Below are 26,624 nucleotides of genomic sequence, written 5' to 3'. Positions count from 1 at the left end.
GAAAACATAGAAATAATATTTGAAAAAAATGAAATACTTCTTTAAAAATATTTAGGTTGATATAACTTTAGAAATTTACCATGGCATGCTAAATTAATTTCCTTTCCTTTCCTCTGTATAGTAATGAAGCAGCTGTTTCATCAATGGCTGAGAGAGTATCCTGTACTCCACTTTTCTGAAGTAAATGTCAGTATCAAAGGTGCCTGGCTGTCTAAGTTTGCAGATGACTGCAAGCTAGGAGCAGTCACTGAATCCCCAAATGAATTTGCCATCCTGAAGGAAGGTTTGTCTCAATGAAATAACTGCTACTAAAATCGTTGACTGAAACTAAATGCCAAAAAAACACATTATTCTATCCTTTGGGAAGTCATCTATCCCCAGGAAATAACACACTGACAAAATGCCCCTGAGAGTTCACCCAATTGTTTAGTATTTGGGAACTTATGTGGGCAGTGATCTAACTTTTGACCAACATGCATCCTTTGTTGTAAGAACATCCTTCTGTACAGCACAGTTTAAAAACAAAGGGATTGTATCTAGATCTAGAGATGTCATTATCCCCTTTTACTCAGTCACCATTAGGCCAGTCATTGAATATAATGCCCCCTTTGGCATGTATCTGTCCAGACACATGTAATAACTTGAACGCCCACAGAGATACCTTACTTAAAGGATATTAGGCCTAAATAACATGTCCTATATGGAGCTTCTCAAAGCCCTTTCACTATACTCAGTATCCTACAGACTGCTAAGAGATAATCTGTGTCTGGCATACAAGCCAGGCTCTGACCAATTACTGATGGATTTACTGCACATCAGAAATTCAAATGGCATCAAAATACTTACTCTAAGGAACTAAACCTCTTACTCAACATCAACAAAATGGGTTGGAGGGATAGGTATATGGCTCAGAGGATATCACTGCTCAGAAACAGACTCCCCATACACATAACACAAAGTTCACCTCTGTCCATATTCAAGTACAACTTAGATCTATGGAAAGGAAACAGAAAATGTACCCCAGGACTGCCTCCTGTACTACTAATGGACAGAGACAGCTCCTAAATTCTTTATTCCATGCATGTGTCCCCTCAAATTGTCTATGGTGTGATGCCAATTATTTTCATTAGAGGTAATATATAATTATCAACCATGAGATGGGCAAGGCCAGTCTATAACCAAATGGGATAGGTTATTTTAAGCACAAAAAGAGAAACTGTCTAGCCTTAAAATGGCCCACAAGGGCAACTAGCCTAGTACTTACCTATGAACCTATGAAGCAAATAAATAAGCTCTCAGAACTGCTGCTTACTATAATGATTTTATCTTGCCCAAAGAGAGATTTAAATGTTTCTCCTTAGGAATATTGTCTCCTGAAGACTGAATTAAGGGTAATATGCCAGGCCAGTCGGTATTCACTGATTCATGCCACAGTTTGTAACACTGTACTCTAATACCTGATATAATCAGTATGTGTGGAAATGCAGAACATGTTAAAATGATGTCATAATTTTAGGTAAGAGCAGATGTAATGGGTAATTAATCTATTTTGTTTTTGGTTACAGCATTAGTGACAGTGTGCATCTTCCAAGTATGCAATCCCATAGCCTTTAGCTACATAAACATTCATATTTGTAGCTAAAGTGTTCTAGTACAGCAGACATCTGAACCTAATAAATATACATATTGAGGGAGTGATTAATTTACTTCCCCTGTATTGGGCACTATGAGGTTAATGTTTTCACTGCTAATTAATTTTCCATCATTGGTGTGAGACAGATTATGGAGCTGTAGTCACCCAGACAGCCATGAGAGGTATTTCTATTTTCTTAGCTGACATCTCCCCTAGCAGCTGATGTGAGAGCCTACTCTTGTGGATGCACTTTCTAATACTTTCCCTATGAAAGATGCTGAGTGGATACAGCCTGGGAGAGCCAGGTACAAATCGTTGGTTCATAATACTGCATGCCATGTAGCTTTAAATCATTGATTCATAATACTGCACACCATGTAGCTTTTCCTGCAGTAGATATTAGCACTGCAGCAGGTGAGAGCACCTGTCTCCCTCCAGGATGGATGAGCCAATACCACCTACGCAGTCCCACCATCCCCTGCTGTTCTCCTCCAATACTAAAGCTACACTAGGTGATCTCAGGGCTCCTAGGTTGTAGTCAGGGCTTCATCACTCTGTACAACGCAGCCAGCCATTTTCCCACTCAGTTTAGTCAGTAGAACTATACCTTGATCATTTTTGGAGACCTGCCTTGCATATGTCCCTCCAACTTGTACCACTGGTCTTAATGAGCTCAAGGAAAGCAGACTGGAGAATGGATGATGACACTTGACATCAAGAGCTAGAAAGATCTTTACTTTTCTCTGAAGAGACACTTCTCTAATTCTGGCCCTCTGTCTATCTTTCAGCTTATTCCTTTCATAGGATTCATATCATTTTCAACTGTACAAGCAGTCTAAACATAAAACGTATTGGCTTTTCTTCCTTCTAACTGTCCTTCCTCTAATTAACATAGATCAAATTCATCAGCTTCTATTCATAAGTGTTTTTTCAGTGTCATAAATAACGGTAATTTCCTCTTTTGATCATTTTTAATTGTTCTGTTTCTTTTTTGACTTCTGAACTGCATGTAGTGCTCTTTGATGGGCTACATTAGAGCTGAATGAATGGGCTGCATTGCCCCCTACATTAAGAAGACAATCCCCTAATGTGCTACAACAAAAGCTTTAATTTACTATGGCTATGCATTACTGTGAGTTTGCAAAGCAGCCAGAGCTCACACATCTGTGACATTCTTCAGGGGATGCTGACTAAGGTTGCTGTTGTATGTTCTAGGAATGCTTCAATTAATTGTGGCCAACTTATGTTTTAAACTTACCTGTATGCATAAAACTGTATATTTGATAGTCAGGTTATCAATACACTTGAAATTTATAGGCAAACCACCAGATTTTATAGAAGTCTTGATGTTATCACTAAAGTGACTAAAGCGATTGTCAACCCCTAGTCATCTCTGTTATAGTGAAATTGGAAAGGAATTAGCTGAGGACAAAGATGTCTGGGTATTGCCAAGGGAAGTTTTTGAGTTTTGAAAGAATACAATGTCCAAGGCACTATACAATTAGTTACTAATCATTGTCCAGAGTGAATAGACCCAGTGGCATTTGACATGAAAAAATGATCTCTCCAGGCTCCTCAGCTGATGATTTGTATTCAGTATTTTTTCTTTCTTTTGGACAGGGAGAACATATGATATAAATGATATTACTACAGCTGTTGTTTCCAGCATCTCTGACACCATGCCAAAGAACATATTTTGGGACACATCTGGATAACTCCATTGTATAGATGAATGAACCCATGACTATAACCTAGATTAGCTAGCCTTACCTAGTGGGCCAGGCATTACCTACTCCATTTTATTTTCTGTTTAAAGAAATCTGCTTGGCCCAGTGTGAGAGACAGACACTAAAATTATCTAGGCTGCACATTTCATATGTTTTTTCATTGGGTAAATGTCTCTTGGGTGATACTTAAATACAGAGTGAATTTTTGGCCCTTTGTCTTTTGCTGAAAAGGTGTCAAGCCTGTATAAACTAAAGCACTCCTGGTGATTCCCTGCTAGTGTTTGCCACACACCCTCCCTTTTACTGATGTGCTTTTTAAACCTAATGATTTTAAGCTGTCCACCCCTACCATAAACTGAGCTTAATAAGCTCCTCCCTTTCTAAACTGCTGTTGATATACTGAACTATTTATTTGCCTTTCCCTGTGCTTGTATTGAAAAAGTGCATTGTGCTTCTCATTGTCTGTTCTACTGACTTACTTGATCTGAATTCATTATCAGGCTAGCTGTTGGATAATCTAGTGTCTTTTTACACTCTAGCAAGCACTTGTTTTTACATCAAGAGGTCAATGGATTTTCTGTCTAGGACACTGGGAGACAGTCTGGTCTTTTTAGGCTAGGGAAACACATGTAGTTCTATTGGCTGGAGGGCTTATCTTGTTTTTAGTGCATTTATATAGTCTGTACAATCTGAGTGGTTATTGAGTCTTTTATTCAAAGTGAAGTACTTTTATTGACTCATCTCACTTTTATAAGCTGTTTAAAGTACACTGCTAAAGCCATATCTTTAAGTTTGGTTGTAGTAGTATTTTGTATCTTTCAAGTTTGTTTGTGATAACATTTCACTCCCGACACTCCTTTACTGTGCTTTTATATTAGCAGGACTGGAATTATTCATCTAGTGGCAGTACGTGTTTACCTGGTCTATTTGGGAAACACAAAAAGGAGAAGCATTTCCTTACACTTCGCTTATATACTGTGACTGTACTTTAGCTGTACTGTCTACTGCTGTTTTAAGTAGTTACTTGCACTGTTTTACATTGTACCTGTTAGTTGTAGGGCTGTTATAAGTAGTTTGTGTGCTCTTGTTACACTTGAGCTCCAAACCAGTTATTCTACATTAACACGGTGTTTTTCTGCACCATGATGGCAGAGATGTGCTGTCTAACCTGTCTGAGTTGGGGATTGCTGGTGAAAGGCTTATTGTGTGCTTTCCTGATTGTTGTTAGCTTAAAATTTGTTTCTTTTTGCTCATATTTAAGCCTTATAGTTGTGCAGTTAGCAGTGTCCTGTGTAGATGCAAACACCTAGAAGCTCAGTTTTTCCTAAAACAGCTGTCAGTTAAACCCTTCCAAGATTTTCTGCTGCTTTAGGAGCAACTCAGTTGCACACTGAGCATCAATGCCTTATTGATCAACGTTAGCCTACACAAAGTATAGGGCCGTCTTGTAGTCTCAGCACTACCAACACAGTCCTGTCAAATTAACCCATTCCCTTCCCTAACAAAACATACTGTAAGAGCCTGCTATCACGGACAGGCAGTTCCCCATCATCTCTTTGGCCAGCCTGACAGACATGGGCATCCTACGTCAATGTAGCAATTGTCTCATGTATAGTGACAAACACTTACTCCTGAAATAAGCAAAACCCACAAATGCGGAGGTACTCACTAATAACTTACCAAAAGATCAGAGGACTCCTAAATGGAAACCATGTGCACACATAACAATGCAAAAAGTAACAACAATACATAATAACACACACACAAGTGTCTCAACAAATAAGCACATAAGGCGCAACAGCACAAATCCTCACCAGGCTGGATAAGGAATGGGTTATGGTTAGCTGCCTGTCAGGTGCAAGTATCCATTAAGTCACTCAAACATTCAAGTCATTCAACCACAAGTATTGGTATAACTCTGTCATAGTCCATGTGGGGAGTGAATGACATGAGACAAACCTTACTGGACTACATGAAGAGAGACATGACTGAGCTTTCAGATTATGTGTCACAGGCAGGTATAAGCCTAGCCTTAAGCAGCATTCTACCTTCTCCAAGGATGATGCCACAATACAAACAAAAAATGATTGACTTTAACACTTGGCTTAGTTTCTGTTGTCAGTCCAAGGGGATCCAATATCTGTCAGCCTGGGAAGACATGGTGGACAGGCCTTGCTGCTTTTCCAGAGATATTCTGCATTTGTATCCTCTAGGATTTCAGATACTGGCAAAGGCAATAGCCACCTCTATTGTGCCATATTTAAGCAGTGTCAAAATAACCAACCTCCCAAAATAACAAAATCCTCTCTAGAGAAACTCAAGGTACTGCTACTTAATGACTCTAAACAAAAAACGACACTCCTTGGAAGCATTCCTCATTTTAGAAGATGTTGACATCTATGCAGTCACTGAGACATGGTTCAAAGGCACAGAAAGCACCATGGTCATGCAGGACTATAATGCCTTCCATACATTCAGACCATGGGAGTGTAAAAGAACCAAAGGAGGAGGTGTATTGATCTTCGAGACTGGTAAGTACCCTACCACATCATAGCTAGCTAAAGGTCCCACAACATGAAACAGGAAAAGCATACTCCATACCTGGACTTACTGGTGTCACTTGCCATACAGCATAAAACCTTACTTATGGGTGATTTTAATTCTCCTACATTCATCTGGGAAACATGTACAATCACAGACATGCTGGCTCAGAGGTTCTTGGACAATGCAAATGCTCTGGAACAGCTAGTCAGCACACCCACAAAAGGTTCAAATGTCTTGGACATAGTACTAACTAACATGAGAGAGCATTGTACCCTCATCTGTGTGATGTTCTCCCTGGTAAGATCAGACCATAAATCAATCTTATCTGATGTAGTTATAACACCAGATACCCCATCAATCTCAACAATGCTTAAGAACCTTTCAGAGACAAACTGCCTTCTACTAAGTGATGATATAAGAAGTTTCAAAGCCTCCTTAAATGCAGATAGCATGGACTCCTATGCAGTGGTGTACACCAATGTCCTGTGTAACCACTTAAGCAGTTGTATAGAATTGGCTGTACCTGACTGGATTAAAACCAGGTCTTTCCAAAAAAAAAAAAAACAAGCCACCCTGGTGGACCCCTAGTAGAAACAGGCTATACGACAAGGGAAATAAACTAATGTCCAAGAGCAAGAGGAAACTGGTTCAGCAGGGGAAGAAATCCCTCTCTAGCTTAAAAAAACAAATTAGAGATCTTGTCAAGTCCGCCAAAGCTAATTATCAAGCAAAAATAGCCTCCCTAGCTAAGGATAATCACAAGGCATTCTTTAACTACATACAAAATCTAAAAGGGAATACCCAGCTATGCAATTAACTGGTTGTGGATCGCACCACCCATACTCCTCTTGAGGTAATAGCCAACCTTCAAGTTGATAGATTTGGAGCAAACTTCACCCCTCTTGTCCCCTCCAGTCATCCCCCAAAGTATACCTGCCACCATTCTTCAACCTGTAATCTCAAGACATCAGGTCATCTTGGTGCTCTCTAAGGCCATAAACATGGCATCAATGGGACCAGACAACATCCCCAAGTTGCCTTTTAAACAACTTAAAACATGACCTAGACCCACTTGGATCCCTGTTTAACCACAGCCTGTGAACTGGCTATGTCCCAGTGGAATGGAGGACAGCAACAGTAATCCTTCTACACAATGAGGGACCATCAACCAACCCTGGAAATTATAGGCCCATAAGCTTGGCTAGCCTCATATGCAAGGCCATGGAAAAATCATTATGGACCTTATTAACAAGGACACAGGTAATCTCCAAACTCTGCACCCAACACAGCTTGGATTTGTTAAAGGTAGATAATGCCTGTTAAACATGGTTGACTTCTTCAAGAAAGTCACCAAGACCCTGGACAAGGGAAAGACAGTACATACCACCTATCTTGATCTAGTCAAAGCATATGACACAATCCCTCACACAGGTATTATAGAGAAACTCTCCCAATTGGGAATTAACCCCTACTTTACCAAATGCTCGCCGACAGGACACATACTGTAAAAGTGGGTGACTTCACCTCTAGAAAAAGACCAGTCACTTGTGGCATACCACAGGGTTCTGTGCTGGGCCCCTAACTGTTTGGAATTTATTTCTTAGAAGTCCGGGCAAACTTCTGAAGATTGCAAATTGGGAGCAATCACTGAGACCCCCAATGATGTTAATATACTGCAGACAGGGTTAACACAGAGAAATGATTGGTGCCAAAGCCACAGAGTAAAGCTAAATGTAAAAAATGCATTATTATTCCCTTTAGGAAAGCTGACATCCCTGCTAATTACATTATAGACAGCACCCCCCCCCCCAAGTGTAGACCCAGTGATACATGATCTGGGTACTCAGGTTGATAGGAAACTGAACTTTGACCACCACGTATCCCTGGTAGTAAGGAAATCCTTATGTGTGGCACATCTTATAAGTAAAGACATCATATCTAGATGTAAGGAAGTTATAATTCCATTATACTCAGCCGTCATCAGACCAATAATTGAGTATAATGCTTCCTTTTGTATGTACCTCACCAGACACCTGCAACAATTGGAGAGGCCACAGAGGTTTCTCACCAAGAAATTACAGGGTACACAAAACAAGTCTTACACAGAAAGACTGAAAGCCCTGTCACTGTATTCTGCCTTCTACAGGTTGCTAAGGGGTGACCAGTGCCTGGCTTACAGGGCAGTCTCTGACCCGGCTCTGATGGAAATTCTCCACATTCGTAAATCAAACTGCATGAGGGTCACTTACTCCAGGGATCTTAACCTAGCCTCTGAAATGAACAGGTCATGCTGGAGAGATAGATACATCTCTCAGAGACTGGCACTTCTCTGTAACAAGCTTCCAATTCACATGAAACAGGGCACCCCCATGACCCTCATCAAAACCAACCTAGATCAATGCATGGGTGCCTGCAAATTCACTCCAGACCAGTATTGTACTACGAAATTTGAATAGATGCCCACTGGATTAGCATTGGATAGTCAGGCGGTCAGGAGGTACTGGTTAAATGGCAGGGAGTATGGACTAGAGTTTATAGCTTGGTCCGCCTCTCGTCGGATCATCCTTTCGGAGACTGGTATTATACCCAGTGTCATCTAGGTAGCCTGGTGAGTTGTTCAACCATCAGCATAGATAAGGGTGAGAGTCAGTGGGAACTAGCCTTCCAACTGAGGGTCCAATATTTTGGAACAGGGTGGCGGTCAGATGACACCAACTATACTGCCGTGTTGGTAATATATACCTGTTATAGGGCAGTAACATCAAGACTGACTATGTATATATGCATCGAGAAATATTATTACCTATTGTAGACATGGGACATCGTCGATACAGAATTCAGCTGTATCAATTTTTAACGGAGAGCGTGAATTCGTCATACCATTATGTTGGTAACACACACCTGTCATAGAGCAGCAGCATCAAGACAGGTTAAGCACATGTTTTGAGAAACACTACCAGGTTGTACAGATTTGGGATATCACTGATACAGAAGTTAGCTGCACCAATTTTTAACGGAGAGCATGAATTCGCTTTCTAGTGCGAGGTTATTTATTTCCGTGGGGTATGACAGCAAATAGTAGTGTTGGTTTCTCCTTTCATTTTTATTCTATTTTATTTTTTAAGTTTCCCACTTGCTAGTGGGTGCATCTCACAGTTGTTAGAAATTATTTCATTTATCTTTAAAGGTTCTAGATTTTATAAGTGTGTATGTATATATTGTCTTTTAGTAACTTGTTTTTTCTCTGTGAGATGCTTTTAATGTTTGGTTTTGTATTGCCCTTCCATAAGCATTTAATTGTTCACAGCATTTTTAGTACTTTTTTTAGTGCTGGGCTTTAAACCTGAGGAGTTTCAAACATGTGATTTGTTATTCTCAATTAGTGAGTTGTTTAAATGTCTTGATGAGGGGGAGGCACTCTTTGCTTATTTGATCTTTCTGAAGAAGTCGGACTGTGAGCCGATGAAAAGCGTATGGTTTTAACGGCTTATAATAAATTTGCATTTCTACACTCTTTTTGATTTGGACTTTATATCTAGAGTGAATCGAGGTTTGGACTCCAGAGTGTTCGTTAGCTTTGATATGGCAACATCTGTTTGGTTGACATTATTTGGTCAACATAAATAGATGATCAACATGTATGCAAGATCGACTATCCCTGGGTAGGGGAATATGCCCTTTCCCTGGAGACTGTGCAATCTCAGAGTTAGTATATGTAATTAGTAGGTGGGGGTGAACTGTGGGGCTTGGCCACTACAAAAACCTTGTTTTTGGTTTGGCCTACTCTGAGTTTAATCCTCTGAGCATGTGCAATATCTGTCAATGCTACTTATGTTGATATTTCATCTGTTTTGATATAGAGTACTACACACACACAAATATACATAGGTAGATAGATAGATAGATAAATAGATAGATAGATAGATAGATAGATAGATAGATAGATAGACAGACAGACAGATAGATAGATAGATAGATAGATAGATAGATAGATAGATAGATAGATAGATAGACAGATAGAAGTATAGATATAGATATATAAGATTATTAGTGAGACACTTTTTTAATGATTTGTCACATGTTCAAATAGGACTTGTGGTCTGTCCAAAGGACAGTGAGAGAGCACTTGGTCTTTGTAAAAAGGGACTGGGAGTCTAAAATACGAGCAGCTCTTAGACAGTCAGCTATGGCGAAGAAGTTTGAAATTGTTCCTTTTAGGGAAATCCTTGACTGAAGTTTGACGTGCATGATCAGCACTCAAAAGCGGGCAAACTCCCTCTGGAGCAAAGTGTTAGGAGCACTATCGGCACATCCTGATTGGTCTTAATTGCAATACCAGCATCCAGAAATGAGTGTTGGAATTGTATTTGCTGTCAGAACTGAAGCACTCTCTACGTATCTGTGTATATACAATTGCAATGGCATTGAAAATTATAGCACTGGTCTGTTGAACCACTAAACTGCATTATAAAGAGACAGGCTAGAGGCAGTTAATTTTCCAGACTTCCTGACTCAGAGAATGGATTATGAGGCTCTTTCCACTTGGTAGTTTGGATATTACTGCCAATCATTAAAAACAAAAGGCTTTTTTCAAAGACTAGGGTACTCAACAACAAAGGTCCATGCAAACACACTGTAATGGAATAGACAGACATAGGGCAGACACATATGATCACATTTCTTCTCAAGAATAATTTGAATGTGTTAACACATATTACAAATATGGCAAGATGGAAACTGTAAAGAAAATTAGGAAGATAAAGAATAAGAAAACATCCTAAATGCAACACATTATATCATGGCTATATGGCTTCTATTAAGAAATGATGGTCACAAGTCAAAAATATCTGTTAAACTATATACATGGTTAAAAACAGAATAAAAATGCTGAAATAAAAGGTGACTTACAACAGTTGTATACTAGTATTAAAAGCAAAAGCTTATAGAATCTATAAGAGGAAAAAGCAGATCCCATGGAATTTGCATTAAAAACTGACATTCAATAGTCATAAAGTCAGAAAGAGAGTTTTCAGAGAATAAAGATGGAATTCAAAGTGCTCACCCTCTTTTGGCATCTCCTGGTACATTCCTGTGTCTAGTTTTCCTAATTGCTGAACATCAATGCTTTTGAATTTTGTTGTAATCATGTGAGTATTTCTTGAAGGTACACTTGTGTCAGTCTCTATAATTTTATTCTTGTGGAATTTCATAGGCATTAACTGCACAAGTTTACAGTTGAGACACATGAAGTAAGTGTCCATAATATCAGAATCCTTAGCTGTTTCACAAGCTGCTAGGAGAGCAGAAGTACCTTTTGTTCTGCATATAGACTTAAGTGGTTGTTGACTCTGAGTCTCCTGCAGATGTACGGGCTCATTTCTACTGCTTATAAGAGCCATACTTTTCATTTCATTTTCACAAGTAAAGTCACAGCTAGGAAATCCTTTAGTGATATGCATTGTCTGATTACTAGAATTACTTAGCTGTCCATTTGAAGTCACGATATGTTGTTTAACTTGGGCAGGTTTACTGTGCTGTTCATTAAAAGACATTATGTGCTGTTTCACTTGGTTAAGCTCACTTGGCTGCTCAATAAAAGACATTTGACAGAATTCTTCACTTGTCCCACTATCTTCTGTAGCATGTTGATATTTCCAATGAAGGGCGCTTAGGATTGCAAATGTAAGACCAATAGCTCCTGTGTCATAATTAAATGATGCAATGGTTACTGAGAATAGTAGCATAACCCAGTATTTCTTCCTTAAGACATAAAATTGTTTAGTACTGTAATTTGTTTCATTTTACAACCAGTTAACAAGCTGTTTTATGCAATCCTTAGTTTCAGAAACACAATGTGAATATTATATTTTATAAACAATGTAGGTGGTTTCAAATGATAGATTTTCCTCTTAAGGAAAGTAGCTTAAACAGCAATTAGCATATTACGAAAGAAGACTTAAATGCAAACTTAGTCCATATAATTAACTGTATGATTGAATGTTCTCTTGTATGCACAGTAATTTAGATGGATTGCACAAATACTATATGTTACTGAGCAAGACAGATAAATGAGACAAAATTGCAGTCAAGTTATATAATGCGTTTTTCTATGTAGAGATGTACACTGGAATGAAACTGTAGCTTCTGATAATTGCATATATTATAATATTTCTTAAATGCTCAAGCACTGTATTTTTTTGTCTTGTTCGTTATGTATGCTTAGCTTTACAGAGACCATTTACAGTTGATGCCTAACAAAATACTTATGAAGTGCATGTGATTTAAATGCAACACTGATTATAAGCATAGTACACAACTGTGGTTTTATACATTTCTTAGACATGTAATAAGTTATTAAAGCAGCAGCGATATACCATTAAAAAATTCAAGACTTTGAGCAACATTATATACTAAGTAAGTCAGAATTTGTGTAAAAGGAAACAGAGTATAAAGGATTATTCCAGATAAAAATCACTTAAGATAGCAGATCTCGGAGACTCTCTCTCTCTCTGATACCCTCCCTGTGGGAGAAATAAAAACAAAGACCTACCTTGTCGACGTTTCCAGTAGTTTATTTAGTTAAGCAGGTAGATGGACGAGTGTTCTTGTTCTAATAAATTACATTCAACAGGTCAGTTATTTAAAGGCTGTTACAAACAATGGTGCTAAGGCCATGGGAGCTGATTGGAGGAAAATCTGGAAGATGGAAAAACAAGGAGCCAATCCCAAAGCTTAGAGGTTAGTCCCTTATTTGAATATTTCTGAAAGACCCGTTTAGCAGCCTGTGGAACCTCGTTCTTGGTTAAAAGGTTTTATTTTTTATTTTTAACTTCTAACAAACAAAACATGACAAGACACTATGAACTACAACTACAGAACTATATTTAAGAAAATACATTCACCTGAGCTTCATCATGTCCATCTAATAGAGTGGTTTACACTTTGAATATAATGTAACACAAAGCTAGTGCAATTACTATACAACACTAATTCATCATCATCATCAGCCCATTTTCCCATTTTTTTTCTACATGGGGTCAGGGTATCATGTTAACAGTCTCCAACTCTCTCGACTTAGTGTCACACTCCTGCCTTCTTCAACACTCATGCCTGACTGCTGCAGATCTTCTTACACACAATCCATCCACCTCTTTGCTCGATGTCCTCACTTCCTCTTACCTTCTTCCTGGCTGTCCCAAATCTTCCTCACCAGACTGTAATCTGCTTTGCTGCACATGTCCAAACCACCGTAATCTGTTCCCTGTGATCTTTTCTGCAATTGGAGCTACTTTGGCTTCTGCTCTTATGTCTTTATTTCTTCGTCTGTCCCACAGTGGGCATCCTGCCACCTTTCTCAGGCACTTAATTTCCATCACCTCTAGCTTTCTCATCTGCTCTGCCTTTACTGCCCAGGTTTCTATACCATATAGTAGTACTGGTTGCACCACTGTTTTGTACACCTTACTTTTCAGCTTCTTTGATATTCTTCAGTCATAGACTACACCTGACACTCTATGCCAGTTGGCTGCAGCCCCTCTGATTCTAGCTTTGAACTCTTCATTCAGACTTCCCTTCTCCTCAACCACCCCTCCCAGATACTTGAAGCTGTTTACCTGTTCCACTATCTTCCCTTCTATCTCTATTCTCAGCTTCTTCAGATTTCCCCAGTTCGCTGCCATTACCACCATCTTATCTGTGCTTAGTTTCATCCTATGTGCCTTCAGTTTTGCATTCCATTCTCCTATCTTTTGCTGAAATTCTTGCTTAGAGTCTGCCTGTAATGCCACATCATCTGCATACAGCAGCTTTGTTGATCTTCCCCCTCCTACCTGTTTGCTAATGTAGTCCATCACCAGTATGATCAGCAGTGGGCTCCGAGCTGAACCTTGGTGTACACCCACTCCCACTGGGAACCCCTCTGTGAGGCCAAACACTATTCATACTTAAATCATTGGGTCCGTGTACATAGGCTGCACTAATTCTATGTTTCTAGGACTTCAAACCACCGCTGTACTGCCCAGATCAGCTTTCTTGGGACCTTGTCATATGCTTTCTCCAAGTCTAGGAATGCCCAGTTGGACTCTCTCCTCACCTCTAGCTTCTTCTCAAATATCTATCTCACTGCAAACAATGGGGCAATTGTGCTGCATCCTGATCTGAATCCAAACTGCTCATCTCCCATCTTACATTCTACTACTCTGCATATCCATTTATCAGTCACCCTCTCCAGAAATTTCATGCAATGTGATAGGAGTTTGATGCCTCTGTACTGACCACAGTTGTGGATGTCCCCTTTGTTTTTTTACACTGGCACAAGTATGCTTATTCTCCAGTCATCTGGGATATGCCTGTCTCTCCACACTTCTATTAGTACCCTCACGAGACATTTCTCACCTATCTCACCCAGCATCTTTATATGCCTTTTATATGCTGATAAAGTTCTCACTTCAAATAATTTTGTTTCTAGGCTGACCCACTCAGACTTTCCCACTAAAAGTCTCCTGCTTGAAAAGGACACTGCCCTAAGAAACTGTGCAATAGCACACATGTCTCTGAAGTCAGACCTGCAGTTTAAAAAGGTTAATACCTTATGCTGTTCTATTAAATATTCCTATGTATTGTAAAGCTGACCTGGGTCTAAAGGCACCATTTAGGCTATCCCCACAATAATTTGGTTCTATCAACCCTGTTTAAATTAACCAGTTTTCCCCTAGGTCTCTCATACCCAAAATAAAACACCTTGAATAGTATAATTTTATTCTGCCCTCCCACACATAGCCCGTAAAATTATACACTACAGTTACAAAATATCCTGCAAATTTATAAAATACAGCATAAAACATTGTCCATACACTAGTGTAAAACACAAATTAAAATTTACAGCCTTAAAGCTAGATTAATCCTACTATCACACATACCAAAAACCTGGGCAATACTTGGAGTCAGTGTTAGCCCCGCTCCACTCACCCTCGCTGTGCTCACGCTAGTTGCGCTCCCCTCCCTGCTCCCTATTCCCACCCACCCCCACTGGTGCTACATTTAAACTACAATATAGCCACTCCCCACTTACTGAACATCAATCAGCAACTCATACATCACTGAACAGCCCTCCCCCTCTATCCATTTCCATCTCTCTCATACTTCCATGCCCTGTCAACCCATCATAAATTCCTTCAGACTATAGTGATTATTTTTCAGCTGCCCCGCAGCAACTTCACTAACCTCTCTTGCTGATTGTTTGTTTTTGTTGGCCTGCTTCTCTCAAACAGTGCTGCCCCACTCCCTCTATCACTCCTCACTTCCAATTATCCAATCAAAACAAACCTATCATCCCCCACTCCAACGCAGACAACCACACCCTTAACAACAGCTCTCAAACAACTACTATTAACCCTCATATCCACACCCAATCTCTCCCTCAACAAATCAATATACCCCCTGCCCTCAAAACGCACATTCTACAACCTCTCATTCTCACTTTAACCCTCTCTTCTCTCTTCCTTCTATCTCTCCTCTCCACCTACCACACACAACTTAACATTACTCCCCCTCCTCCATGGTAAACTGACTCCACTACAAAACCCACTAAATACAACCACCCCCTCCTCCATTAGAAGACCCCACTTATCCAGTAGACTAGTGAAAACATTCCACAAACTGAATAAATTCTGTCTATACCTACTCCAAAAACTCTTATGTTGTGGCGACTTGCACCCAAATCCTGGACCCAAAAATTGCAATAGCTCTAATTCTACATACTCTAATCCTCTATTTGTAAGACCTACCTCATCTCTTCTCCTTCTAAATATAAATGTAAGAAGCATTCTCAACAAAACACTAAACCTCCATGCCCTACTAGCCCAATATAAACCTGAAATCATAGTACTAACAGAAACTTGGCTTAAACTAGAACATCACGACAATGAAATAACTGCCCCAGGCTACAGTGTAATATGCAAAGATAGGACAGGAAAATAGGGAGGAGGCGTGGAATTACTGTAACAGAGCCACCGCTCTATAGAACAATTTGCATGCAACTCCCAGGAAGTGCATGACATAGAACTTATCCTAGCCAGACTAAAACTTAACCCCAATAAGCAAATTATTATTGCTGGAGGATATATCCCGCCAGGCAGTAATACTGGTGTACTAGAAAATCTTCTCAAATGATTGACTTCATCCCTTCCACAAGAAACCATACTTTTTGGTGACTTTAACACTGACTGGTCAGAATGTATCAGCAAAAATTCCTCTACCCACATTAACCTCCATGGGTTTACCCAAGTCATATCTACCCCCACAAGAATAGACAATACCACTAAACAGCAGTCAGTCTTGGACTGGATACTAGTTACTGACCCCAGTCAGACCCACCAATCAGACTGTCTCCCTGACAGCCTGAGTGACCATCAAGCAACATACTTAGCTAGACACCAGTCTCACCAACCAAATCAGCCCATTCTCAGGGTCATACGTAACAGAAAAACCTTTAGAGCACCAGATATAATCAGCTCACTAAAATGTTGCATTTGGACTCCCTTAAAACAACTAACACTAGATAAAGCTGTAGAGTACTTTAACTCAACCTTTTTAAACATCCTAAACTCCCATGCCCCACCTAGAACCACTAGAATTAAAACCAACCATGCACCATGGCTATCAAAAGAAACAAGGTCCATAATGAAAGAATGACAAAGCCTGGTTGCAACTTCACAAACATAAAACCCCTGTCTTAAAACAGAGATACCACGAGCTCTGTAACCAAGCCAAATGACTAACAAAACTTGACAAAGCTAACTACTATAAAACTTTACAGGAAAAACACAACAACAACCTTCAAAAATTTTGGGCCTCAATAAATAACCTACTACAACCAGGAAAAACTACCTCTACTTCACCTGTACTACCAAATAACCTAGACAACATCCCTACCCAATTTAACAAATACTTCACCGATACAATCAAAGCCCTTGCCAATACCCAAAGCACTAACACTAACTCCACAACATTAGCAACCCCACCCTTTTCAATGCAGAAAATAACCTCCCCAGTTTCTCTCTACACCCAATCACAACTAATGCAATTGCTAAGCTCCTCAAAAAACTTAAACCAACAACTCCAGCAGCTAAAAACCTACCTGCAGAATTCCTACAAATTACTGCAGAAGCAATAGCCTATCCTGTGTCCATCCTCATTAACAGATCAATAACAGAATGCAAAATACCCCACTCTTGGAAAATATCTCACATTATACCTTTACACAAAGGAGGCCAATCCCATGAACTCACAAACTATCATCCCATATCAATTCTATCTCCCCTATCAAAAATATTAGAGAGAATAGCCCAGTCCCAGCTTATGCACTACCTCCTAAAACACAACCTGCTATCCTCATCCCAGCATGGTTTTAGACCCTCCCATAGCACGACCACAGCATTGCTCACATTTTCAGACACTGTCAATACCCACAGAAATAATGGTCTACTAGTATCCTCCATATTCCTAGACTTATCCAATGCCTTTGATATGGTCAACCATAGTATGCTCCTGAATACCCTCGCTACCCTTAACATAAGCTCCTCTACCATATCCTGGTTTGGGAACTACTTATGTAACCATCAACAGGCAGTCCTATGGAGGAACCAACTGTCCCCCTTACTTCCAGTAACTATAGCCCACAAGGGTCCATCCTCGGTCCACTACTATTTTAAATATTTACTAATCAAATTGCATCATCTTCACTCTCTGCCTCTATAGTGCAATATGCTGATGACACCACTCTTATAAGTGCCGCACCCACCCTGAATGAACTAAAAACCATAACCCAAAAAAACTTTACCTTAGCTGAAGAATGGTTCACTAATTTTAAGCTTATACTCAATCCCAAAAAAAACAAACTCATTCTCTTCTACCCTGGTAGATCTCCTCCCATAGACAATAGTTTTGTCATAACATCTAAAGATAACACCCTTATCACCCCAACATCTCACACTAAACTCCTAGGCATTGAAATTGACAACAATCTGAAATTTGACTTCCATATCGCCCAAACAATTAAAAAGGTCATCAAAAAGATGGGACTCCTTTATAGGAACCACCAATACATGACCAAACATACCAAAGCCACCATAGCTAGAACTCATCTACTATCCATCCTCCTATATGCCTCCCCTATCTTAACTAACCTACAACAAACAGAACTATCCAAGATGGAATCTTGCTACAACAAGACTGCCAAATTCGCTACCGAAGCCACCCATAGGTCCCATCATTGCCTAGCCCTTAAACAGCTCAACTGGCTCGAGTTTCCACAGCTGCTCCAACTCAACCAACTAACAATCACGCATAAGCTCTACTACCATCCTGACAAAACCCCTGCCCTAAAAAATTAATCAGCCCCTATAAACCCTCCAGAAACTTAAGATCTGCACACCGGAATCACATAAATATCATCAAACACACAAATGAAGCAGGTAAATCTCTCTTTGCCTGCTTCATTGCCAGATGCTGGAATACTCTCCCAGATCACCTCACTTCAACATCCTCAACTAACCAGTTCAAAAAACTTCTCAAAACATACTATTTAAAGAAATGGCTATGCCCATGTCACCCCCCCCCCAGGCTAAGTTATGCTAACCTAAATAAAGTCAGCTATGTTAATATATTATACTGTTTGCTAAGAATGCTCACGCTACTATAGCAAGCTACTCCAGGCTTTTATCCTGTGAATAAGTTTTTCACTATATTATGCTCAACTATTATTGAACCTTATTGAATTTTCAACTACTGTCTTGTATTGTACTGCACTGTAGTGTATTGAACTGTATTGTGTTATATTTGGAGCTTTTCTCCCCGGGCCTCTGCTGAAAATGGACCTGTGTCCAGTCGGATCTTCCCGGTAAACAAATGTAAAATAAAAATAAAAATAAAAAAAATATCATATCTGCTGTGATCTCATCTGAGCCTACTGCTTTCCCTGACTTCATTTTCCTTAGTACTATTTTTACTTCTTCTGGGTGGGGTCTTCTTCTTCTCTCATCATAGGCTGTTTCTGGGGAAGTACAGCTTCTGTGGGGTCTTCTTCATTCAGAAGCTGCTGGAAATACTCCTTCCATCTGCCTTTGATGTCCTGTGGACTGGTGAGCAGGTTCTTGCTGGCATCCCTTATGAAGGATGTCTGACTATCTTCTTTATTATTCTTTGCAATTGCAACTTCTTTCATAGGTTCATAGGCGTGTACTAGGCTAATGGCCCTGAGGCCTTTACAAGCTTAGTCATAGGGTTACCCTGACATCATTTCACTCGACCTTAGTTCCCAATGCCTCTGCCGAGTAGAGCCACTGGAGTTATCCATGGGGTGAATTTTCGATTTCCCATCCACTCATCAAGATTTCTCTTGAAGAGGGTCAGCGAGGTGCTCTGCTTGACATGTATGGGAAGTCTATTCCATAGCATGGGCAGTCTCTGGGTTATGAACCTGTCCCTCCAGTACGTTCTGTTGATTGTGGTAGTGAGGTTGAGGTCTCTGGAGCGTGTTGTGTGGAGAGATTGGGATTTCTTTAGATGTAGCATTTCTAACAGAGCTGGGTCAGACATGGCTTTGTAAGTCAAGCAGAGATCACCTCTAAGTAGGCAATATGAGACAGAGAATAGTTGGAGTTTTTTGTTTGACCAATACAGAAAGTAAAGCCAGCACCTCGAATGGTTCCAATGAATAGAATTTATTACACAAAAACTAGACCGGTTTCAGCTGTTAAGCTTTCATCAGTAGTGACAAAGACAAAATAAGAACTGCTCCTTATATACCCTATAAGTGAGCAATGACATCACTTCCTGTCAAGGAAGAAAAATCATTAGTTAAATTACAAATAAAAATAATTAGTTATAAAGCATACAAAGAAAGTTTGCAAAGAAAATTATTGTCCACCTTAAGCTGTACCAAACTATCATTAATATCAGTTGGTAAGAAAATAAAATGTTACCTTGGTGTGGTGAAGAAGATGTGTGCTGTATAGAATAAAAATGGTTAGCACAATTAGACATGATTTCATAAAATTCACTGTAATGATGTCAGTAAGTCATATTGGGTTAACAGTGTAAACACACATCAATGTGGAGTGAGAATACCTGAGAAAAGTAAATATAATAAATAAACATTTTAAGTAAATCACATTTTGTCATTAAGCCCTGGTGGGAAAAGCCCACCGAGTTTGACTATCCATCTTTTCTCTTTTTTGTTAAGAATGTCATGCCATCCTGTTTTGAATGCCCTATTTCCAATGATGTTATCAATAATACAAAATGAAAATTTGGCTGTGGGATGCTTGATGGTGTGTCTGTATAGTGCGTTTGTTGGCCTACAATTTCTGATATCTCCCAAATGTTCCGATATCCTGATACGAAATTGTCTAGATGTTTGACCTACATAGAATGCCTGGCACGTGCAGGTGGCTAGAAAAACAATCCAGTCTGAACTGCAATTTCCAAAGAATTTGATATCATATAACTGACCAGTATTTTTGTTTGTGAAGCTTTTAGTTTTGAATATATAACCACAAAAACTGCAGTGGCCACAGGGATATGTACCCACTAGTTTGTCCCCTGTTAATGTTCTCTGCATACAAGAGTTATCATCCATAATACTCCTTTTATAATGAGAAAAATGGGAACCTAGTGTTTTGCCCTTCCTATATGAAAAATAACAACGTTCTCCTAAATATCCCTCCAAAAGAGGGTGAGATTTGAGTATGTTCCAATGTGTATTAATGATATTGATAAGATTGTGACTGTTTCTTCCATATGTGGTGACAAATCTGCATATGTCTGGATTGTTGGATCTGGCTTTTTTCTAAACTAGCAATGAATCCCTGGGTTGGGTGTTACTCCATTGTGCAGCAGAACTGATTGTATCCCAATGATATCCTCTGGCTAAAAATCTATTGGTTAAATCCTCATGATGTATATTTAAATCCTGTTCCGATGAACATATTCTTTTTATTCTCAGAAACTGAGATTTTGGAATGTTCTTAATAATGTGTTTCGGATGGAGACTGTTGGCATGTAGCAGGGTATTGTATTGTGGAAATTTACGATGTACAGATGTTTTAAGTGTGTGATCAGGTTGTCGTTGTAAATGGACATCTAGAAAATGAATGTCATTCAGATCATATTCCACAGTAAATTCAGTCCCCCACATGTTTCCATTAAGGTGTTCCATAAATTCTTGAAGAGAGTCGGGACCTCCTTTCCATACAAGCCAACAGTCATCCAAATATCTCCTCCAGATGTCAATTTCCGGTAGATACACATTATCCAATTCGTCATAGATGATATGCTCTTCAATGTACCCCATATATAGGTCTGCATAAATTGGTGCAAAAGAGGCTGCCATGACCGTACCTTGTATCTGCCAGTAACAATCTTGTTGGAAATAAAATACATTTTTAGTCAGAACGTGTTCTGCCATGCATACAAGTAGTGTGTTCAATCCTGGGGGATAGATGTTTGCTTTGTTCAGCCAAAAATCCAGGGCCATCAGTCCTGCCCAGTGTGGAATGCTAGTATATAATGATTTAACGTCCAAAGTGCATAATAGCCAACCGGGTTCAAGATGCGATTCAGAGACAATTTGTAAGAATTCCGTGGTATCTTGAATTCTGGCTCTGATGCATGATAATAGTGGTTTGAGTTTCTCAGTCAGAAACATAGATAAAGGTTCCTTCAGGGATCCAATGCCAGATAAAATCGGTCTGCCCGGTGGTTTCTTAATAGATTTATGAATTTTGGGCAGCAAATAAAGGTATTGTTTTGCAGGATCCTTGACCGTGAGATGTGTTTTTGTTTTGTCAGAAATAATGCCAGCATCAACTGCTTCTTGTAGAAAATCACCAATTTCTTGTTGAAAAGAGGGTGTAGGATCTGTGCTCATTTTCATGTAATGATGATGGTTGGACAATTGTCCATTTCCCTCATACCGATAATAATCGGCGTCCATGACAACAACCACACCCCCTTTGTCAGCAGAGAGTATAACTATATCTATATTGTTTTTAAGTCTGGTCAGGGCAAGTTGTTCCTTATAGGATATATTATTTCTTATATTATCAGAGCTATTAGAATAGAAATGTAAATCTTTCATGACAGCCTGTTGAAACACCGCAACATGTTTATCCATAGGGGGATTGAAAGTAGATTTGTGAAATCTAAAGTCTGTAGATCTTTGAGAGAGGTTAGAGTTGTCCTGTTGTTTGAAAAATAGGTTGAGATTAATTTTTCTACAAAACTCTAAAATGTCAGATACATGTGAACTTTCGTCAATAAAGAAACCAGGAATAAAACCCAGACCTTTATTCAATATGGACTATTCATCAGATGACAAAGTGTATTTTGAAATATTTAACACATTTTTATCAGATTGAGCTATTTCACAACTGACTTGAAAAGTTCCTCTAGACTTTTGACCCCGATGCTTTCTCCCTCCCCTATGTTTGCTGCCCCTAAAGGGCTAACCATGCTTCTACCTCTTTTGTTGTGTGGTGATTCACCAGTGCTGGTTGATTCATTATCTGTTGTGGAGGACTCCTCACCAAGAGTGTTATTAGAAGATCCTGATTTTTTGAGAATTGATCTCGGTCTTTTTTTACGCACAAAAGTGAAATTGTTGGTCCCTTGGGCAAATCTCACACCTCTATGGGATTCAAATTGTCTACCCCTGCTGTAATCTTCTTTATCCCTAGCAAACTTATGTAGTTTTTTGGATTTAAGATTATTTTCCAATATGGCTAATTCCTTGGATAGTTTGTTCAGACAACTCTGGAATTGTAAATGATTTTCAAATTGTTTTAAATTATTACATGTTTTTTCAACATCCAGGGTATTGGCATGAACTGTCCTTTCATAAAAGGAAGCTAGTACATTAACCAGTGCCATAGCGGCTTCTTGCTGTGCTGCTTGCCAATCCCTGATTAACATGTCATCCGGTACACCAACTAGTGGCTGAATCTTTGATCTCAATCCTCTTGGTGAAATATTTTGAGCTTGGTATGCCTTAAACAGCTTATGGTGCCAAATGTTGGTTCTTAAGGTCTTAATTTGTTTACTTAACTGATTAAATTCAGACACACAACCGTCAACTGGATCCAATATGGGTAAATCAGTGGTATTCGAGGAACTAGTACCAATACCGAATACCTTGAGGTCATCCTTGTCAGCACAGAGGCTGGATAATAATTTCCCAAGATCCATGACTATAAGTTGTTGAGTTATAGATTTAGCTAGGTACAATTGACAGTTCAAATCACAAGAAGGAAAGAGATGTCTGAACAAATCACCAAATCACTATTGGTAATACTTGACAAAATGTCAAAAAATGTACAGAGTATAATAGAGATTCACTCATGGGTACCAAAAAGTTCTAATGGGTGTTCATGAGATATAATACTCAAAAAATCAGGAAAACACACTCAGTACAAAGCAATTGAAACATATATATGGTTTCAAAACCAGACATTGTGTAGTTATACTAACTCAAGAGATTCATGAAATGAAAATATAAGAATCTCAAAATGTGTGAGACAAGTGTGCCTTGTCTGTAGATAGTTTTTCCTTAATATAAATTTGAAAAAAAGTGTACAACATCAGAGTTCTTCTGAATGGTCTATGATATACTGTCCTCCGCAATTAAGATGCTAATGTTGTTTAGAATATATCCATCAAGATGACATTATAAACCCTGGCCAAATATTACCCTGCTTCAAGAAATTATACCATAATTGGTTAATGTTTGTGTGGTAATATTTGATGCATATATGCACAAAGATGTAAACATAAATTCTCTACTGTGTGGTCCAAACCACTTCTCTATATAGTATTATTCAGACCATAACTGATCTGAACATAAAGAAGAGATAGTAAACTTCCTATAGCTGTAGCACTTAAATGTTGAACAACATATTTCCAATGATAATCAAAAGTTATGATTATCTATGTGATCTTCATAAAAAATATACCAATACAGTCTGAATAGGTGCTGTCATTAAATATAAGTTAGTGCATAATCCCAATAGTATTATTGTATATTCGGTTAATAATTGTGTAATAATACTTAATGCATGTTGGCACACAGGTGTAAACAAAAAAATTCTCAACTTTGTTTGTCAAAACAACACCTATAACATGACAGATCTGACCATAAAGAAAAAACAGTAAATTTTCTATGTCTGTGGCACTTAAATATGAAATGACATATTTTGAATCATAACCAAAACAATGTGGTTGTCTGTGTGATCTTAAAAAATGCCTACACAGTCTGAATAGGAGCTTATGTTAAACAAAAGTTAGTACACAATCCTAATATTATTCAATGAGAGGTAACAAGGGCCCAATATAGTATGTTCTAGTTTAACCCCACAATAGAGTTATATATGGTAGTGATAAAATATTAGTGACATATTATCATTTACCATGTAATTATGAAGATTTCACCCCAGCCATTATATATGAAATATATACAGTTGAAAGAGTCCACCATTCATATATAAAAAATAAGTCAACATAAATTCTAGTAAATTGAGTTGTTATCAATAGCAAAAATTAAATCAAAACAAAGCACAGTCCAGAAAACTGTAACCATAATCGGAGTTTAGTGACCAAAAGAACAAAAGCGATGGTTCCCATATGAGCATCACATCACCTGGCGTTGAAACATAACTTTTCATGTTCAGATAAACATAAAAATCTCTTCCAAAAAACACAATGCACACTTTATATTCAAAATATGGTTGATGGTAATCCTATAGATGCAACAGTCAAACATGGGTCCCCAGAAGGAAGAATAATATGTCCAATCATATAGTTACTGTATATATATGTTATTCTGGCGTAGTAGTGCGCACAAGACCAAAAATAATCACCACACAGCTGGAAAAATCCTGATTGTCGGCCCAAACTTCTCCCGATATTATTATTAAATGACAAACCAAACAGTTCCCTTCAAAAAAAATATTGTAGCAAAAACGCTGACTCACTGGATGAGAAAAAGTTGGATGCGTAGGCCCATGATGCTTGCACTTATAAAGCAGGTCAAAAAATGGGTTATAGCATAAAGCGATATCCAAATAGTCTGTTAGAATATAAAAAATAGTCTCCCCAAGACACACCAAGCTGGAATAAGATGTATGCGTAAGCCCCAAAGAATACGCTTTGACACGCTCAGATGATAGTGTCCAAGTGCGAGCAGCAACACAAATATGTAAATATAGTTTGTAGCATAAAGTAATATCCAGAGGAAATATTAAATGTAAAAAAGCACATACAGTCTCACCAAATTCCACCAAACTTAGGTAAGAAGGATGCGTATGCCCCAATGATCGCTCTGAGAATGATATCCAAGTAGCGACATAAGTATAAATCCAACTGGTTTTCAATTCAATTGTAGACCTTAACGCTTGGTAAAAAATGAAAAAAAGTCCAAAGATAAAGTTCCAAAGGTACTTGATGGTGGACAAAAATGAAATAGATGCTAAAGGGGTATAAATCCCGAAGCAGTATATACGCCAACCGTCAGTGAGGAGCCCTCCTCAACAGACAAGGAAACAACCAAAATGGCGTTGATAAAAGTGGAACCACACGAACGCCAACAGCCAGCAAAACAAGGAGTATTCAGTTTGAGAGCAAGCTAGCAAGTACGACTGGTGCTCGGCAACCAAGCTTGTTTGACCAATACAGAAAGTAAAGCCAGCACCTCGAATGGTTCCAATGAATAGAATTTATTACACAAAAACTAGACCGGTTTCAGCTGTTAAGCTTTCATCAGTAGTGACAAAGACAAAATAAGAACTGCTCCTTATATACCCTATAAGTGAGCAATGACATCACTTCCTGTCAAGGAAGAAAAATCATTAGATAAATTACAAATAAAAATAATTAGTTATAAAGCATACAAAGAAAGTTTGCAAAGAAAATTATTGTCCACCTTAAGCTGTACCAAACTATCATTAATATCAGTTGGTAAGAAAATAAAATGTTACCTTGCTGTGGTGAAGAAGATGTGTGCTGTATAGAATAAAAATGGTTAGCACAATTAGACATGATTTCATAAAATTCACTGTAATGATGTCAGTAAGTCATATTGGGTTAACAGTGTAAATACACATCAATGTGGAGTGAGAATACCTGAGAAAAGTAAATATAATAAATAAACATTTTAAGTAAATCACATTTTGTCATTAGACAATAATATATCCTATAAGGAACAACTTGCCCTGACCAGACTTAAAAACAATAAGGATATAGTTATACTCTCTGCTGACAAAGGGGGTGCGGTTGTTGTCATGGACGCCGATTATTATCGGGATGAGGGAAATGGACAATTGTCCAACCATCATCATTACATGAAAATGAGCACAGATCCTACACCCTCTTTTCAACAAGAAATTGGTGATTTTCTACAAGAAGCAGTTGATGCTGGCATTATTTCTGACAAAACAAAAACACATCTCACGGTCAAGGATCCTGCAAAACAATACCTTTATTTGCTGCCCAAAATTCATAAATCTATTAAGAAACCACCGGGCAGACCGATTGTATCTGGCATTGGATCCCTGATGGAACCTTTATCTATGTTTCTGACTGAGAAACTCAAACCACTATTATCATGCATCAGATCCAGAATTCAAGATACCACGGAATTCTTACAAATTGTCTCTGAATCGCAACTTGAA

At 38.7% G+C, this 26,624-nt stretch overlaps 2 protein-coding genes across 3 annotated transcripts in view; one reads left to right on the top strand and one right to left on the bottom strand.

Annotated features, from left to right (window-relative positions):
- Nucleotides 1-26,624, top strand: part of LOC122813471 (serine/threonine-protein kinase TNNI3K) — a 2,121,983-nt gene that overhangs the window by 1,580,489 nt on the left and 514,870 nt on the right. The gene's annotated exons all lie outside the window — the stretch shown is intronic.
- LRRC53 (leucine rich repeat containing 53) overlaps nt 1-26,624 on the bottom strand; it is a 66,813-nt gene that overhangs the window by 4,409 nt on the left and 35,780 nt on the right. Inside the window, exon 2 of the mRNA XM_044085804.1 lies at nt 10,967-11,602. Within this exon, the coding sequence (XP_043941739.1) occupies nt 10,967-11,602 (636 nt within the window). The remainder of the gene's footprint in view (nt 1-10,966; nt 11,603-26,624) is intronic.

This window comes from Protopterus annectens, chromosome 10.part0 (genome assembly GCF_019279795.1).
Source record: "Protopterus annectens isolate FY-2018-M chromosome 10.part0, PAN1.0, whole genome shotgun sequence".
Lineage (NCBI taxonomy): Eukaryota > Metazoa > Chordata > Ceratodontiformes > Protopteridae > Protopterus > Protopterus annectens.
The sequence above is the reverse complement of the archived record's forward strand: the minus strand, read 5'-3'. Positions and strand labels throughout refer to the sequence as shown.